General features: G+C 43.6%; 1 protein-coding gene across 1 annotated transcript in view; it reads right to left on the bottom strand.

The window, feature by feature from the left end:
• The window catches only part of mlxipl (MLX interacting protein like), a gene marked incomplete at both ends in the record, with an annotated part of 93,699 nt that overhangs the window by 8,162 nt on the left and 66,346 nt on the right, over nucleotides 1-19,191 (bottom strand). Inside the window, 6 exons of the mRNA XM_084320320.1 lie at nucleotides 2,253-2,380; nucleotides 14,514-14,636; nucleotides 15,122-15,228; nucleotides 15,930-16,179; nucleotides 16,729-16,799; nucleotides 17,980-18,211. Of these exons, the coding sequence (XP_084176446.1) occupies nucleotides 2,253-2,380; nucleotides 14,514-14,636; nucleotides 15,122-15,228; nucleotides 15,930-16,179; nucleotides 16,729-16,799; nucleotides 17,980-18,211 (911 nt within the window). The remainder of the gene's footprint in view (nucleotides 1-2,252; nucleotides 2,381-14,513; nucleotides 14,637-15,121; nucleotides 15,229-15,929; nucleotides 16,180-16,728; nucleotides 16,800-17,979; nucleotides 18,212-19,191) is intronic.

Genomic DNA, 19,191 nt, shown 5'->3' with positions numbered 1-19,191 from the left:
AACAGGGAAACAGCATGAGATACACAGAAACATAAAGCCACAGTAACAAAGATCACAACAGGTTGGAGGGGGGGGGGGGGGGGTTATGGGTGGGGAAGGTTGAAGGCAAGGGAGAACAGGTGGGTGTTGAGGCGGGATTTGAAGGTGGAGAGTGTGGGGGAGTCTCTGATGGTCTGAGGGAGGGAGTTCCAGAGTCATGATGAAGGTGGAGAGTGTGGGGGAGTCTCTGATGGTCTGAGGGAGGGAGTTCCAGAGTCATGATGAAGGTGGAGAGTGTGGGGGAGTCTCTGATGGTCTGAGGGAGGGAGTTCCAGAGTCATGATGAAGGTGGAGAGTGTGGGGGAGTCTCTGATGGTCTGAGGGAGGGAGTTCCAGAGTCATGATGAAGGTGGAGAGTGTGGGGGAGTCTCTGATGGACTGAGGGAGGGTGTTTCAGAGTCATGATGAAGGTGGAGAGTGTGGGGGAGTCTCTGATGGTCTGAGGGAGGGAGTTCCAGAGTCATGATGAAGGTGGAGAGTGTGGGGGAGTCTCTGATGGTCTGAGGGAGGGAGTTCCAGAGTCATGATGAAGGTGGAGAGTGTGGGGGAGTCTCTGATGGTCTGAGGGAGGGAGTTCCAGAGTCATGATGAAGGTGGAGAGTGTGGGGGAGTCTCTGATGGTCTGAGGGAGGGAGTTCCAGAGTCATGATGAAGGTGGAGAGTGTGGGGGAGTCTCTGATGGTCTGAGGGAGGGAGTTCCAGAGTCATGATGAAGGTGGAGAGTGTGGGGGAGTCTCTGATGGTCTGAGGGAGGGAGTTCCAGAGTCATGATGAAGGTGGAGAGTGTGGGGGAGTCTCTGATGGTCTGAGGGAGGGAGTTCCAGAGTCATGATGAAGGTGGAGAGTGTGGGGGAGTCTCTGATGGACTGAGGGAGGGTGTTTCAGAGTCATGATGAAGGTGGAGAGTGTGGGGGAGTCTCTGATGGTCTGAGGGAGGGAGTTCCAGAGTCATGATGAAGGTGGAGAGTGTGGGGGAGTCTCTGATGGTCTGAGGGAGGGAGTTCCAGAGTCATGATGAAGGTGGAGAGTGTGGGGGAGTCTCTGATGGTCTGAGGGAGGGAGTTCCAGAGTCATGATGAAGGTGGAGAGTGTGGGGGAGTCTCTGATGGACTGAGGGAGGGAGTTCCAGAGTCATGATGAAGGTGGAGAGTGAGGGGGAGTCTCTGATGGTCTGAGGGAGGGAGTTCCAGAGTCATGATGAAGGTGGAGAGTGTGGGGGAGTCTCTGATGGTCTGAGGGGGGGAGTTCCAGAGTCTGGGTGCAGTGGGTGAGAAGGCCCGATCACCAAAGTTTTTGAGTTTGGATGACGGGACAGTGAGGGAAGCAGTGGAGGAGGACCGGAGGGAACGGGTGGGGCGGTAAGGGAGAAGGAGATCAGTCAGGTAGGGGGGGGCCAGGCTATGGAGGGGCATACAGTGGCCATTTTGCTCTTATGCCGTTCTCAGGTTGGGTTCCTTTCCACCCTGTTCCAAAATATGGTCAATTGGATGCTGGACATAATTATGTTCTCATACATTCCTATTATATCCTGCACTACCGTATACCTGCTGAACACTAATAGGGCTTTACTGACTTTCAAATGGTATATATTTATCAAACAACAGCGTGTTGAAATCACCAGGAGGTTATACGTATTTTCCTCTATTGAAATGAGCAAACATCAGGAAAATACAATCGAGGATGTAGTAGAAGGAAATCTATCCACATTGTTGTGTATATATAATTAGTTGGGAGATGACGCAAGTGCCCACACTCACAAACACACACACACAGACACACACTAACACACACACACACACACACACACACACACACACACACACACACACACACTAGGGCTGCACGATTCTTGCTAAAATGTGAATCACGATTTTTCTCTCTAAGAATTATTATTTTTTCAATAAAATCATTTGTTGCACTCTTTCTTAAACAGACAACATAACATATATGAAAGTGCTCGACTTAAACTTAAAAGTCTCTTGTAATAACATACAAAATAACTCAAGTCAGAACAGTCATCATTCAAAAAAGTTAAGTAAATTCTTAATTTTTTAAAGAAATCGTCATCATTTACAAATGAGATAGGTCATAGGTCTATGAAACGAGATTGTGATTATTTTCCGATTAATCGTGCAGCCCTAACACACAGACACACACACACACACACACAGACACACACAGACACACAGGACAAAGACAGCCAGTGGTCTCACTTGATGGCGGAGTTGAGGAGGTGGATCTCCTCCCTGAGTCTCTGAGCCTCGTCGTGGAGTTGGCCTCTCTCCTGCTGCATCTTACTGATGTACTCAGCCGTCTTGTGTAGCGTGGTGGCCTTGCTGATCTGGGGGGGGGGGGCAACAATCTCAATACTCCAGTCAGCCTGATAGATCATTTAAAATGTATATATTTTTTAAATAACCTCTCAAGTGTTGTTCATACATAGTGACAGGTCATATCATTGTATGTAACAGGTATGTCCACTACTGGTACATTACATCCGTAAAAACTAGGGATGCTCGATATTGGCTTTTTTACCGATACCGATATACCGATATTGTCCAACTCTTAATTTCCGATACCGATATCAACCGATACCGATATATGCAGGGTTTCCACCCCAAAAAATAAAAAAAAATCAGGTAATTAACATTACATATTTCTTGTTGTGGAATTAACACAACATTATGCATACTTTTGACAATAAATAAAATCAGAATTTGTTCTTACTTGCTTGCCTGGGTAAATAAAGGTTATAAAAAAAAAAAAAAAAAAAAAAAATTGAAAACCGATACCGATGTTTTCCGATATCACATTTTAATGCCGATATCGGCCGATAATATCGGTAGGCCGATAATATCGGACATCCCTAGTAAAAACCAATAATATAAACTAGACTTGTCCTGTGCTGGGCTGAGAGCTGTGATAATACCTTCATGCTGGGGCTGAGCCCAAACGTTTGAACGTTCGGACCCTCGTTCGTTACGTTGGTATTCGAATTCTTATTTATTTTTAATAATTTAATAATTTCTTTTTTATATATATAACATTTGTATGTGTCTATTCATTTTGTTTAAGGCGAGACACTGCAGGTGAATAGTCAAATATACTTTTTTTGTTGATTTTGAGATTTTGTTATATTTTGCTTCCTAAACATGTCTTCTATGAAACTAGTGACAATAAAACGTCAATAACACACATTTAGTTGTTTATTTTACATCATTTTGCCTTATTGCATCCATAAATGTGCACATATTTAATGGGGAAGTGCCTCATTTGCATATATAAACATAAATTTCAGAAAACTTGCAATATATTTTTTCTTAGTTTATATGTACATAACAAATTGGGAAAGTTTCATACTGATATCTATTCAAATATTTTTTGCCTATTAGGGGGTACTACACTGTACTACACTGTTTGTAGCCTGTGTGTAGTTCTGTTCAGTTCAATAACATCATTATTATTATTATTCAGTTATCAGGCATGTGTTTAGGTTGTCTATTACTAATGGTTTGATTAGGTATTGTGTTTGTAAATATCTGTTTAAAAAAAAAAGTATGGCATTTTACAATACAGAACTTTGAAGGCGTTTTCCCAAAAATGAGTTTTAAGAGTTTTTCCTCATACTCTGAGCCAGAAATCTCCACTTCAGTAGCACTCACATACACCAAACCTTCCAGTTCTATTCATATCTATGTTCTGAAGGTATTTACAGAAGGGTTTGTTGATATCGCATTCATACCCTGATTTATATCACATTTTATTCCTAAAAACATGGCGAAATATGGAATTTTACCATAAAAATTTACTGAATGGAGTATTTTCTGATTTATGGAGTGATAAAAAGAGATATCCAAAATCCCCTCTGTAATAACCTTTGACTCTAATATGTCAACAAAATGAAACTATAATTTTGAAAATGGCTTTATCCAATGTTCAGATTTCTGTCCTGGAATTATATGCAAATTAGTGCATATTTAAGTAGATCATGCCTCATTTGCATATTTAAACATACAATTTCAGAAAACTTGTAATACAAAAAAGTCTTGTCTTAATATAAGTAATCAACTGGGGAAGTTTCATTGTGATATCTATTAGTTAATTTTTTTACCCTATTCACCTGCAGTGTCTCCCCTTAAACCAATGGGGTTTTCTTCACAGTTGCAGATAACGATTAGGCTACACTAATATTATAGTATTAAAACTGATATAGTTATATTCATTAAAGAAAGTTGATTTAATAAAAAAAATCATTTAATCAGATTAATCACTTTATTCAAATTGACGATTTAGTTTGAGGATATTTACGTACATTTATTTTGTTTTTTATTATTAAAAACGAAGGTTCGAACAACCGTTAGAAAACCCCTGACGAAGTTCGAAGCCCAAAAACAGGCTTCGGGGACAGCTCTACTACATGCTGGGCTGAGAGCTGTGATAGTGAGAGCTGTGATAGTGAGAGATGTGAGAGTGAGAGCTGAGATAGTGAGAGATGTGAGAGTGAGAGCTGTGATAGTGAGAGATGTGAGAGTGAGAGATGTGAGAGTGAGAGCTGTGATAGTGAGAGATGTGAGAGTGAGAGATGTGATAGTGAGAGATGTGATAGTGAGAGATGTGAGAGTGAGAGCTGAGATAGTGAGAGATGTGAGAGTGAGAGCTGTGAGAGTGAGAGATGTGATAGTGAGAGCTGAGATAGTGAGAGATGTGATAGTGAGAGCTGAGATAGTGAGAGATGTGATAGTGAGAGATGTGATAGTGAGAGATGTGATAGTGAGAGCTGAGATAGTGAGAGATGTGAGAGTGAGAGCTGTGAGAGTGAGAGATGTGATAGTGAGAGCTGAGATAGTGAGAGATGTGATAGTGAGAGCTGAGATAGTGAAAGATGTGATAGTGAGAGCTGAGATAGTGAGAGATGTGATAGTGAGAGATGTGATAGTGAGAGATGTGATAGTGAGAGCTGTGATAGTGAGAGATGTGAGAGTGAGAGATGTGATAGTGAGAGATGTGATAGTGAGAGCTGAGATAGTGAGAGATGTGATAGTGAGAGCTGAGATAGTGAGAGCTGAGATAGTGAGAGATGTGATAGTGAGAGATGTGAGAGTGAGAGATGTGAGAGTGAGAGCTGTGAGAGTGAGAGATGTGAGAGTGAGAGCTGAGAGTGAGAGCTGTGAGAGTGAGAGATGTGAGAGTGAGAGCTGTGAGAGTGAGAACTGTGAGAGTGAGAGCTGTGAGAGTGAGATATGTGAGAGTGAGAGCTGAGATAGTGAGAGATGTGATAGTGAGAGATGTGATAGTGAGAGATGTGAGAGTGAGAGATGAGATAGTGAGAGCTGAGAGTGAGAGCTGTGAGAGTGAGAACTGTGAGAGTGAGAGCTGTGAGATATGAGAGTGAGAGCTGAGATAGTGAAAGCTGTGAGAGTCAGAGCTGAGAGAGTGAGAGATGTGAGAGTCAGAGCTGAGAGAGTGAGAGATGTGAGAGTGAGATATGTGATAGTGAGAGCTATGAGAGTGAGAGCTGTGATAGTGAGAGCTGAGAGAGTGAGAGCTGTGAGAGTGAGAGCTGAGAGAGTGAGAGCTGAGATAGTGAGAGATGTGATAGTGAGAGCTGTGAGAGTGAGAGATGTGATAGTGAGAGCTGTGAGAGTGAGAGATATGATAGTGAGAGCTGTGAGAGTGAGAGATGTGAGAGTGAGAGCTGAGATAGTGAGAGATGTGATAGTGAGAGCTGTGAAAGTGAGAGCTGTGAGAGTGAGAGCTGAGATAGTGAGAGATGTGAGAGTGAGAGCTGTGAGAGTGAGAGATGTGAGAGTGAGAGCTGAGATAGTGAGAGATGTGATAGTGAGAGCTGTGAGAGTGAGAGATGTGATAGTGAGAGCTGTGAGAGTGAGAGATATGATAGTGAGAGCTGTGAGAGTGAGAGATGTGAGAGTGAGAGCTGAGATAGTGAGAGATGTGATAGTGAGAGCTGTGAAAGTGAGAGCTGTGAGAGTGAGAGCTGTGAGAGTGAGAGATGTGAGAGTGAGAGCTGTGAGAGTGAGAACTGTGAGAGTGAGAGCTGTGAGAGTGAGATATGTGAGAGTGAGAGCTGAGATAGTGAGAGATGTGATAGTGAGAGATGTGATAGTGAGAGATGTGAGAGTGAGATATAGTGAGAGCTGAGAGTGAGAGCTGTGAGAGTGAGAACTGTGAGAGTGAGAGCTGTGAGAGTGAGATATGTGAGAGTGAGAGCTGAGATAGTGAAAGCTGTGAGAGTCAGAGCTGAGAGAGTGAGAGATGTGAGAGTGAGATATGTGATAGTGAGAGATGTGAGAGTCAGAGCTGAGAGAGTGAGCTGTGAGAGTGAGAACTGTGAGAGTGAGAGCTGTGAGAGTGAGATATGTGATAGTGAGAGCTGTGAGAGTGAGAGCTGTGATAGTGAGAGCTGAGAGAGTGAGAGCTGTGAGAGTGAGAGCTGAGAGAGTGAGAGCTGTGAGAGTGAGAGATGTGAGAGTGAGAGCTGAGAGAGTGAGAGCTGAGAGAGTGAGAGCTGTGAGAGTGAGAGCTGTGAGAGTGAGAGCTGTGAGAGTGAGAGCTGTGAGAGTGAAAGCTGTGAGAGTGAGAGCTTTGAGAGTGAAAGCTGTGAGAGTGAAAGCTGTGAGAGTGAGAGATGTGAGAGTGAGAGCTGAGATAGGGAGAGATGTGAGAGTGAGAGATGTGAGAGTGAGAGATATGATAGTGAGAGCTGTGAGAGTGAGATATGTGAGAGTGAGAGCTGTGAGAGATGTGATAGTGAGAGCTGTGAGAGTGAGAGCTGTGAGAGTGAGAGCTGTGAGAGTGAGAGCTGAGAGTGAGATATGTGAGAGTGAGAGATGTGAGAGTGAGAGCTGTGAGAGTGAGAGATGTGAGAGTGAGAGATGTGAGAGTGAGAGATATGATAGTGAGAGCTGTGAGAGTGAGAGATGTGAGAGTGAGATATGTGAGTGAGAGCTGAGAGAGTGAGAGCTGAGAGAGTGAGAGATGTGAGTGAGAGCTGTGAGAGTGAGAGATGTGAGAGTGAGAGCTGAGAGAGTGAGAGATGTGAGAGTGAGAGATGTGAGAGTGAGAGCTGAGAGAGTGAGAGATGTGAGAGTGAGAGATGTGAGAGTGAAAGCTGTGAGAGTGAGAGCTGTGAGTGAAAGCTGTGAGAGTGAGAGCTGTGAGAGTGAAAGCTGTGAGAGTGAGAGATGTGAGAGTGAAAGCTGTGAGAGTGAGAGCTGTGAGAGTGAGAGCTGTGAGAGTGAGAGCTGAGAGAGTGAGAGATGTGAGAGTGAGAGCTGTGAGAGTGAGAGATGTGAGAGTGAGAGCTGAGATAGTGAGAGATGTGATAGTGAGAGCTGTGAGAGTGAGAGATGTGATAGTGAGAGCTGTGAGAGTGAGAGATGTGAGAGTGAGAGCTGAGATAGTGAGAGATGTGATAGTGAGAGCTGTGAGAGTGAGAGATATGATAGTGAGAGCTGTGAGAGTGAGAGATGTGAGAGTGAGAGCTGAGATAGTGAGAGATGTGATAGTGAGAGATGTGAGAGTGAGAGATATGATAGTGAGAGCTGTGAGAGTGAGAGATGTGAGAGTGAGAGCTGTGAGAGATGTGATAGTGAGAGCTGTGAGAGTGAGAGCTGTGAGAGTGAGAGCTGAGAGTGAGAGATGTGAGAGTGAGAGCTGTGATAGTGAGAGATGTGAGAGTGAGAGATGTGATAGTGAGAGATGTGAAAGTGAGAGATGTGAGAGTGAGAGCTGTGAGAGTGAGAGCTGAGAGTGAGAGCTGTGAGAGTGAGAACTGTGAGAGTGAGAGCTGTGAGAGTGAGATATGTGAGAGTGAGAGCTGAGATAGTGAGAGATGTGATAGTGAGAGATGTGAGAGTGAGAGATGTGAGAGTGAGAGATGAGATAGTGAGAGCTGAGAGTGAGAGCTGTGAGAGTGAGAACTGTGAGAGTGAGAGCTGTGAGAGTGAGATATGTGAGAGTGAGAGCTGAGATAGTGAAAGCTGTGAGAGTCAGAGCTGAGAGAGTGAGAGATGTAAGAGTCAGAGCTGAGAAAGTGAGAGATGTGAGAGTGAGAGCTATGAGAGTGAGAGCTGTGATAGTGAGAGCTGAGAGAGTGAGAGCTGTGAGAGTGAGAGCTGAGAGAGTGAGAGCTGTGAGAGTGAGAGCTGTGAGAGTGAGAGATGTGAGAGTGAGAGCTGAGAGAGTGAGAGCTGAGAGAGTGAGAGCTGTGAGAGTGAGAGCTGTGAGAGTGAGAGCTGTGAGAGTGAAAGCTGTGAGAGTGAAAGCTGTGAGAGTGAAAGCTGTGAGAGTGAAAGCTGTGAGAGTGAAAGCTGTGAGAGTGAGAGCTGTGAGAGTGAAAGCTGTGAGAGTGAGAGATGTGAGAGTGAGAGCTGTGAGAGTGAAAGCTGTGAGAGTGAGAGCTGTGAGAGTGAAAGCTGTGAGAGTGAGAGCTGTGAGAGTGAGAGCTGTGAGAGTGAGAGCTGAGATAGTGAGAGATGTGAGAGTGAGAGCTGTGAGAGTGAGAGATGTGAGAGTGAGAGCTGATATAGTGAGAGATGTGATAGTGAGAGCTGTGAGAGTGAGAGATGTGATAGTGAGAGCTGTGAGAGTGAGAGATATGATAGTGAGAGCTGTGAGAGTGAGAGATGTGAGAGTGAGAGCTGAGATAGTGAGAGATGTGATAGTGAGAGCTGTGAAAGTGAGAGCTGTGAGAGTGAGAGCTGAGAGTGAGAGCTGAGAGTGAGAGCTGTGAGAGTGAGAGCTGTGAGAGTGAGAGATGTGAGAGTGAGAGCTGTGAGAGTGAGAACTGTGAGAGTGAGAGCTGTGAGAGTGAGATATGTGAGAGTGAGAGCTGAGATAGTGAGAGATGTGATAGTGAGAGATGTGATAGTGAGAGATGTGAGAGTGAGATATAGTGAGAGCTGAGAGTGAGAGCTGTGAGAGTGAGAACTGTGAGAGTGAGAGCTGTGAGAGTGAGATATGTGAGAGTGAGAGCTGAGATAGTGAAAGCTGTGAGAGTCAGAGCTGAGAGAGTGAGAGATGTGAGAGTCAGAGCTGAGAGAGTGAGAGATGTGAGAGTGAGATATGTGATAGTGAGAGCTGTGAGAGTGAGAGCTGAGAGAGTGAGAGCTGTGAGAGTGAGATATGTGAGAGTGAGAGCTGAGAGAGTGAGAGCTGAGAGAGTGAGAGCTGTGAGAGTGAGAGCTGTGAGAGTGAGAGCTGTGAGAGTGAGAGCTGTGAGAGTGAAAGCTGTGAGAGTGAGAGCTTTGAGAGTGAAAGCTGTGAGAGTGAAAGTTGTGAGAGTGAGAGCTGTGAGAGTGAGAGCTGAGATAGTGAGAGATGTGAGAGTGAGAGCTGTGAGAGTGAGAGATGTGAGAGTGAGAGCTGAGATAGGGAGAGATGTGATAGTGAGAGCTGTGAGAGTGAGAGATATGATAGTGAGAGCTGTGAGAGTGAGAGATATGATAGTGAGAGCTGTGAGAGTGAGAGATGTGAGAGTGAGAGCTGTGAGAGATGTGATAGTGAGAGCTGTGAGAGTGAGAGCTGTGAGAGTGAGAGCTGTGAGAGTGAGAGCTGAGAGTGAGAAATGTGAGAGTGAGAGATGTGAGAGTGAGAGCTGTGAGAGTGAGAGATGTGAGAGTGAGAGATGTGAGAGTGAGAGATATGATAGTGAGAGCTGTGAGAGTGAGATATGTGAGAGTGAGAGATGTGAGTGAGAGCTGAGAGAGTGAGAGATGTGAGAGTGAGAGCTGAGAGAGTGAGAGATGTGAGAGTGAGAGATGTGAGAGTGAGAGCTGAGAGAGTGAGAGATGTGAGAGTGAGAGATGTGAGAGTGAGAGCTGAGAGAGTGAGAGATGTGAGAGTGAGAGATGTGAGAGTGAGAGCTGAGAGAGTGAGAGCTGAGATAGTGAGAGATGTGAGAGTGAGAGCTGTGAGAGTGAGAGCTGAGAGAGTGAGAGATGTGAGAGTGAGAGCTGTGAGAGTGAGATATGTGAGAGTGAGAGCTGAGATAGTGAGAGATGTGAGAGTGAGAGCTGTGAGAGTGAGAGCTGAGATAGTGAGAGATGTGAGAGTGAGAGCTGTGAGAGTGAGAGATGTGAGAGTGAGAGATGTGAGAGTGAGAGCTGAGATAGTGAGAGATGAAAGAGTGAGAGCTGTGAGAGTGAGAGCTGTGAGAGTGAGAGATGTGAGAGTGAGAGCTGAGATAGTGAGAGATGAGAGAGTGAGAGCTGTGAGAGTGAGAGCTGTGAGAGTGAGAGCTGTGAGAGTGAGAGCTGAGATAGTGAGAGATGTGATAGTGAGAGCTGTGAGAGTGAGAGATGTGATAGTGAGAGCTGTGAGAGTGAGAGATATGATAGTGAGAGCTGTGAGAGTGAGAGATGTGAGAGTGAGAGCTGAGATAGTGAGAGATGTGAAAGTGAGAGCTGTGAGAGTGAGAGCTGAGAGTGAGAGCTGTGAGAGTGAGAGATGTGAGAGTGAGAGCTGTGAGAGTGAGAACTGTGAGAGTGAGAGCTGTGAGAGTGAGATATGTGAGAGTGAGAGCTGAGATAGTGAGAGATGTGATAGTGAGAGATGTGATAGTGAGAGATGTGAGAGTGAGAGATGAGATAGTGAGACCTGAGAGTGAGAGCTGTGAGAGTGAGAACTGTGAGAGTGAGAGCTGTGAGAGTGAGATATGTGAGAGTGAGAGCTGAGATAGTGAAAGCTGTGAGAGTCAGAGCTGAGAGAGTGAGAGATGTGAGAGTCAGAGCTGAGAGAGTGAGAGATGTGAGAGTGAGATATGTGATAGTGAGAGCTGTGAGAGTGAGAGCTGAGAGAGTGAGAGCTGTGATAGTGAGAGCTGAGAGAGTGAGAGCTGAGAGAGTGAGAGCTGAGAGAGTGAGAGCTGTGATAGTGAGAGCTGAGAGAGTGAGAGCTGAGAGAGTGAGAGCTGAGAGAGTGAGAGCTGTGATAGTGAGAGCTGAGAGAGTGAGAGCTGTGAGAGTGAGAGCTGAGAGAGTGAGAGCTGTGAGAGTGAGATATGTGAGAGTGAGAGCTGAGAGAGTGAGAGCTGAGAGAGTGAGAGCTGTGAGAGTGAAAGCTGTGAGAGTGAGAGCTGTGAGAGTGAGAGCTGTGAGAGTGAAAGCTGTGAGAGTGAGAGCTTTGAGAGTGAAAGCTGTGAGAGTGAGAGCTGTGAGAGTGAGAGCTGTGAGAGCTGAGATAGTGAGAGATGTGAGAGTGAGAGCTGTGAGAGTGAGAGATGTGAGAGTGAGAGCTGAGATAGGGAGAGATGTGATAGTGAGAGCTGTGAGAGTGAGAGATGTGAGAGTGAGAGCTGTGAGAGTGAGAGATGTGAGAGTGAGAGCTGTGAGAGTGAGAGCTGTGAGAGTGAGAGCTGTGAGAGTGGAAGTGAGAGATGTGAGAGTGAGAGATGTGAGAGTGAGAGCTGTGAGAGTGAGAGATGTGAGAGTGAGAGCTGTGAGAGTGAGAGATGTGAGAGTGAGAGATGTGAGTGAGAGCTGAGAGAGTGAGAGCTGAGAGAGTGAGAGATGTGAGAGTGAGAGCTGAGAGAGTGAGAGATGTGAGAGTGAGAGCTGAGAGAGTGAGAGATGTGAGAGTGAGAGATGTGAGAGTGAGAGCTGAGAGAGTGAGAGATGTGAGAGTGAGAGATGTGAGAGTGAGATCTGAGAGAGTGAGAGATGTGAGAGTGAGAGATGTGAGAGTGAGAGCTGAGATAGTGAAAGCTGTGAGAGTCAGAGCTGAGAGAGTGAGAGATGTGAGAGTCAGAGCTGAGAGAGTGAGAGATGTGAGAGTGAGATATGTGATAGTGAGAGCTGTGAGAGTGAGAGCTGAGAGAGTGAGAGCTGTGATAGTGAGAGCTGAGAGAGTGAGAGCTGAGAGAGTGAGAGCTGAGAGAGTGAGAGCTGTGATAGTGAGAGCTGAGAGAGTGAGAGCTGAGAGAGTGAGAGCTGAGAGAGTGAGAGCTGTGATAGTGAGAGCTGAGAGAGTGAGAGCTGTGAGAGTGAGAGCTGAGAGAGTGAGAGCTGTGAGAGTGAGATATGTGAGAGTGAGAGCTGAGAGAGTGAGAGCTGAGAGAGTGAGAGCTGTGAGAGTGAAAGCTGTGAGAGTGAGAGCTGTGAGAGTGAGAGCTGTGAGAGTGAAAGCTGTGAGAGTGAGAGCTTTGAGAGTGAAAGCTGTGAGAGTGAAAGCTGTGAGAGTGAGAGCTGTGAGAGCTGAGATAGTGAGAGATGTGAGAGTGAGAGCTGTGAGAGTGAGAGATGTGAGAGTGAGAGCTGAGATAGGGAGAGATGTGATAGTGAGAGCTGTGAGAGTGAGAGATGTGAGAGTGAGAGCTGTGAGAGTGAGAGATGTGAGAGTGAGAGCTGTGAGAGTGAGAGCTGTGAGAGTGAGAGCTGTGAGAGTGGAAGTGAGAGATGTGAGAGTGAGAGATGTGAGAGTGAGAGCTGTGAGAGTGAGAGATGTGAGAGTGAGAGCTGTGAGAGTGAGAGATGTGAGAGTGAGAGATGTGAGTGAGAGCTGAGAGAGTGAGAGCTGAGAGAGTGAGAGATGTGAGAGTGAGAGCTGAGAGAGTGAGAGATGTGAGAGTGAGAGCTGAGAGAGTGAGAGATGTGAGAGTGAGAGATGTGAGAGTGAGAGCTGAGAGAGTGAGAGATGTGAGAGTGAGAGATGTGAGAGTGAGATCTGAGAGAGTGAGAGATGTGAGAGTGAGAGATGTGAGAGTGAGAGCTGAGAGAGTGAGAGATGTGAGAGTGAGAGCTGTGAGAGTGAAAGCTGTGAGAGTGAGAGCTGTGAGAGTGAGAGCTGTGAGAGTGAGAGCTGAGATAGTGAGAGATGTGAGAGTGAGAGCTGTGAGAGTGAGAGATGTGAGAGTGAGAGCTGAGATAGTGAGAGATGTGATAGTGAGAGCTGTGAGAGTGAGAGATGTGATAGTGAGAGCTGTGAGAGTGAGAGATATGATAGTGAGAGCTGTGAGTGAGAGATGTGAGAGTGAGAGCTGAGATAGTGAGAGATGTGATAGTGAGAGCTGAGATAGTGAGAGATGTGATAGTGAGAGCTGTGAGAGTGAGAGATATGATAGTGAGAGCTGTGAGAGTGAGATATGTGAGAGTGAGAGCTGTGAGAGTGAGAGATATGATAGTGAGAGCTGTGAGAGTGAGAGATGTGAGAGTGAGAGCTGTGAGAGATGTGATAGTGAGAGATGTGAGAGTGAGAGATGTGAGAGTGAGAGCTGAGATAGTGAGAGATGTGATAGTGAGAGCTGTGAGAGTGAGAGATGTGAGAGTGAGAGCTGTGAGAGTGAGAGATATGATAGTGAGAGCTGTGAGAGTGAGAGATGTGAGAGTGAGAGCTGTGAGAGATGTGATAGTGAGAGATGTGAGAGTGAGAGATGTGAGAGTGAGAGCTGAGATAGTGAGAGATGTGATAGTGAGAGCTGTGAGAGTGAGAGATGTGAGAGTGAGAGCTGTGAGAGTGAGAGATATGATAGTGAGAGCTGTGAGAGTGAGAGATGTGAGAGTGAGAGCTGTGAGAGATGTGATAGTGAGAGATGTGAGAGTGAGAGATGTGAGAGTGAGAGCTGTGAGAGTGAGAGATGTGAGAGTGAGAGATGTGAGAGTGAGAGATATGATAGTGAGAGCTGTGAGAGTGAGAGATGTGAGAGTGAGAGATGTGAGTGAGAGCTGAGAGAGTGAGAGCTGAGAGAGTGAGAGATGTGAGAGTGAGAGCTGTGAGAGTGAGAGATGTGAGAGTGAGAGCTGAGAGAGTGAGAGATGTGAGAGTGAGAGATGTGAGAGTGAGAGCTGAGAGAGTGAGAGATGTGAGAGTGAGAGCTGAGAGAGTGAGAGATGTGAGAGTGAGAGATGTGAGAGTGAGAGCTGAGAGAGTGAGAGATGTGATAGTACCTTCATGCTGGCCGTGATCAGGGGTGTAAAAAGTACCCAGAAACTATACTTAAGTGAAAGTACGGGTACCGTCTCAAAATCGTATCTAAAATCTGGCAAAAAAACACACCTGAGTAAAAGTAAAAAAGTTTCTACTATTAAATGTACTTAAGTACTAAAAAGTAAAAGTTAAAACTTTTTTTCTGACTGTCTATTCTTCTGATAGCAGGTGTTTAATCAAAGATCCCCGCTTTCTAGTCTTGCACAAGGACCAATCAGCATGGGTATGGGCGGGTTAATTTTCCATTGATGGGGATTTGATTGGCTGTTTTTAAATAAAGAGCGGCTGCAGGATTAATAACGTTAACGTTAGTTCGGCCAGAGAAACAAATATACAAATTAAAATGGTTGGACCTGCGAGATCTGTACTTTGTAGGTCTGCATTTTAAATGTAAGGAGTAAAAAGTATGTTTTTTTTCTCTGAAATGTAATTGAGTAAAAGTACAAGTGTACAAACCTAATAATACTAGAGTAAAGTACAAATCCCCCAAAACAGTACTTAAGTATTGTAACAAAGTATAATTACTCAAGTACCTTCATGCTGGGCTGAGAGCTGAGGGTGGTCACCAGGTTGTGTAAAGTATCAAACCCTAGCTTGATGTTGAAGCGTCTCTTCTGCTCCGCTGAGATGTGTGTGATCCTCCTAGTCTCTGTCTGCTACACACAGTCCAGACGCACACACACACACACACACACACACACAGCACACACACACACACACACACACACACACACAGCACGCTTGATTCGCTTTAACCCTACCAAAAGGTTAACCCTTTCACTGCAACATTACAGAAGGTTAACCCTTTCACTGCCACACGACAAAGGGTTAACCCTTTCACGACCACACCACAGAAGGTTAACCCTTTCACTACCAAAAAGTGTTCACTTCTGTAGTGCGGTAGTGAAAGGGTTAATTGTATTACTTTTTAAACGTGTGTCGCTTAATGGAATGGGAAATGTGACGGGATAGATTCAGTCATTAATAATTCAATATGCAATTAAAACCATACACCTAGGTGTTTAGCTCACGGGTAAAAACGCCCACATTAATAAAAAATATAGAAATTAACGAATTAAACGACGCAGCTTAATTGCCACACTCATATCAAAGCGCCACAATGAAGGGATGATTTGACTACCTTACTGGGCTCCATCTTGCCGTGTCCAGAGAAGGGGTGTGGGGACTCGGGGGCGCTCTCTAGGAGGGTGGTTGGTGACGCTTGTCCCGGGTGTCCTGGGAAGATAACTGAAGCAAAGACATGAAGCAAACGTTAGGACACTTAGAAGCAGGGGTGTAAAAAGTACCCAGAAATGATACTTAAGTGAAAGTATGGGTATCGTCTCAAAATCGTACTCAAGTAAAAGTCAGAGTATCTGGCTAAAAACACACTTGAGTAAACGTTAAAAAGTTTCTAATAATAATAATAATACATCTATTTTATATAGCGCTTTTCCAGGTGCTCAAAGACGCTTTACATGGGTAGAAGAGACAAAACTATGGCAAAACAAAAAAAACGGAACAAAAATAATACATGACTTAAGTACTAAAAACCAATCAGCATGGGTATGGGTATGTTTTTTTTCTCTGAAATGTAATTGAGTAAAAGTACAAGTATACAAACCTAATAATAATTGAGTAAAGTACAAATCCCCAAAAACTGAGATTTTTTTAAAGATTTACAGTAGAGTGTACACTGTAAAAAAGAAAACTGTAAAAAAAAAAAAGGTCAATGTCTGGCAGTAACGCTTGCCAAATACTTACTGTGAAATTACAGTCAAATCAAATACATTTACAACCTTTATTTTGATAAAAGGTAATTTACTGTATTTGTATGGCATTTACATGTAAAGTAGAAAAACAAAAGTAGTCTGTAAAATAATACAGTGAATTTCCTGTGATTTTTTTTATTAAAGATTTCCAGTGTAGCGGGTAAGACCTATTATTACCCGTTAAGTTCGTCCTCTCCGCACCATAGGTCTGCCCCGGGGACAGCTTCTCGGTCTTGGGGACGAGGAGAGGCGTGTTGGTGTGCTGCGCGGTGCCCAGGGTGAGCAGGGCGGACACGGCTGAACCCCTGGAGGTGCCGGCAGTGTGGGGCTCGCCACCGTGACCCAGAGTGGAGGCGCCCTGGCTGGGTAAGGCTGTCACCACCAGGGGGAGGATCCCTGCAGGCCAAGCCACTCCGTGCTGCTGCTGCTGTGAGGACGCAGCCACTCCACCATGATGCACACTGCTGCTGCTGCTGCTGCTGCTGCTGCTGGCTGACTGATGGACAACATAATAACAATAATAATAATAATAATAATAATAATAATAATAATAATAATAATAATAATAATAATAATAATAATAATAATAATAATAATAATAATAATAATAATAATAATAATAATAATAATAATAATAATAATAATAATAATAATAATAATAATAATAATAATAATAATAATAATAATAATAATAATAATAATAATAATAATAATAATAATAATAATAATAATAATAATAATAATAATAATAATAATAATAATAATAATAATAATAATAATAATAATAATAATAATAATAATAATAATAATAATAATAATAATAATAATAATAATAATAATAATAATAATAATAGCTCTCATTTACAGCGAAATAATCATAGTGTGGAAGGAATTTGGAAAGGAAGTGGAAGGTATTCTGAGATGCTGTTGCAGGATAACTGTCATTGGAAAACACCCATCAACAAGTCAGGCTTACCAGGGAGTTAGGAGACATTGACCGGTGTCCCTTTGACACTAAAGATGTGTCAGGCCCCAGCATGGGCTTCCCTGCAAAACATTCAATACTTAGAACATCTGTGTTGACTGGCACATGTATAATATAACTACTATACTACTGTACAACACTGTGTTACATTATAGTACTTGAAGACAAAAGTGAAACAACAAAAACGTTGTTAAGAGAACATGCATTACTACACATTACATTACTACACATTACTACACATTACATTACTACACATTACATTACTACACATTACATTACATTACTACACATTACATTACTACACATTACATTACTACACATTACATTACTACACATTACATTAATACACATTACATTACTACACATTACATTACTACACATTACATTACTACACATTACATTACTACACATTACTACACATTACATTACTACACATTACATTACTACACATTACATTACATTACTACACATTACATTACTACACATTACATTACTACACATTACATTACTACACATTACATTAATACACATTACATTACTACACATTACATTACTACACATTACATTACTACACATTACATTAATACACATTACATTACTACACATTACATTAATACACATTACATTACTACACATTACATTACTACACATTACATTACTACACATTACATTACTACACATTACTACACATTACATTACTACACATTACATTACTACACATTACATTACATTACTACACATTACATTACTACACATTACATTACTACACATTACATTACTACACATTACATTACTACACATTACATTACTACACATTACATTACTACACATTACATTACTACACATTACTGACACATGCTATTCTGATTCCCAACTGATCATTGTTTACACAGCGGCCATTTTGCTCTTATGTCATCCTGAAAAAATACCTAAATAGGAATGAGAGATCCTCCCAACAGGGAGAGGGAGAGAGAGGGGGAGAGAGAGAGAGAGAGAGAGAGAGAGAGAGAGAGAGAGAGAGAGAGAGAGAGAGAGAGAGAGAGAGAGAGAGAGAGAGAGAGAGAGAGAAAGAGGGTGAATGAGTGAGTGAGTGAGTGAGTGAGTGAGTGAGTGAGTGAGTGAGTGAGTGAGTGAGTGAGTGAGTGAGTGAGTGAGTGAGCGAGTGAGCGAGCGAGTGAGTGAGTGAGTGGAGTGAGTGAGTGGAGTGAGTGGAGAGAGAGAGAGAGAGAGGTTCTTGGGTACCGGAGGAGAGCAGCCTGGCCAGGCAGCTGGTCTGTGGAGTCGGAGGAGCGCTGGGACTGGGCTCAGAGGGATCCAGGGGGGAGGGGGTAACAGCCATCCTCATCCCCCCCGCCGACTTCTGCTTGTGCTGCTTCCTCCGGGCGTCCGGCCCGCCCGCCTGCTGCCGCTGCGGCGCGGAGAAGCAGTGGTCCAGGCCGCGGAGCGAGGAGGAGGGCAGGGCCGCGTGGTGCACCTGGATGAATCAATCAATGAATGAATGAATGAATGAATGAATGAATGAATGAATGAATGATTTTATTTCTGCCTTTTTTTTTTTTACAAAACATAGTAGTAGAACTTCCAAAAAAAAAATTTTTTTAAAGGACCGAAAAGGTGTAGGCTGAAGCCGAGGCTTATAATTGCTAGGGATGTCCGATATTATCGGCCGATATCGGCAGTAAAAAATCTCTTTTTTTTTTATTTTTTACATTTATTTAACCTTTATTTACCCAGGCAACCAATTCTTATTTTATTTATTGTCAAAAGTATGCATGTTGGTTTAATTCAACAACAAGAGATATGTAATGTTAATTTTTACTTTTTTAATTATCATATTTTGCACAGATAATGCTTACATTTAGAAAGCCTTTTGCTTACATTTAGAAAGCCTTTTGAATGCATCCAGTGAAATTATTAATTACCTGAAATTATTCCGTTTTTTTGGGGGGTGTTGGGGAAAATGTGTATACGAGGGTGGAGGTAGGAAAGGGGTTAGTCTTGACTAGTTTAATATAGGTCAACTAGCAGGGCTCAAAGACACTAGGGCGACAGTCTGGCTGATGTTCTTAAAACGGCCTCAAGATAGCAGATGGACATGTCAGTACATCATATCGTGTGTTCTAATCTTGTGTCTTTTCTCTCTTACACACATACACAGCACACACACAGACACAGCACACACACACAGACACACACAGTCGCACAGACATACACACCGACACACACACACATTCCCTGTGTCACAATACACACATACAATACACACACGTCTGTACACAGACGCACACACACACAGACACACACACACATACACACACACACACACAAACACACATATCTCACTCTCTCTTCATGTTCTTAATGTTTTACATCATATCGTGTGTGATATCATATCTTGCTTATCTCTCCTCATGTTCTCTCTCTCTCCAATGTTAAATCTACGTATCATCTTAA

This window comes from Notolepis coatsorum, assembly GCF_963971535.1.
Source record: "Notolepis coatsorum genome assembly, chromosome: 8".
In the NCBI taxonomy this organism is placed as follows: Eukaryota; Metazoa; Chordata; class Actinopteri; order Aulopiformes; family Paralepididae; genus Notolepis; species Notolepis coatsorum.
This window is presented reverse-complemented; position numbering and strand designations above follow the sequence as displayed.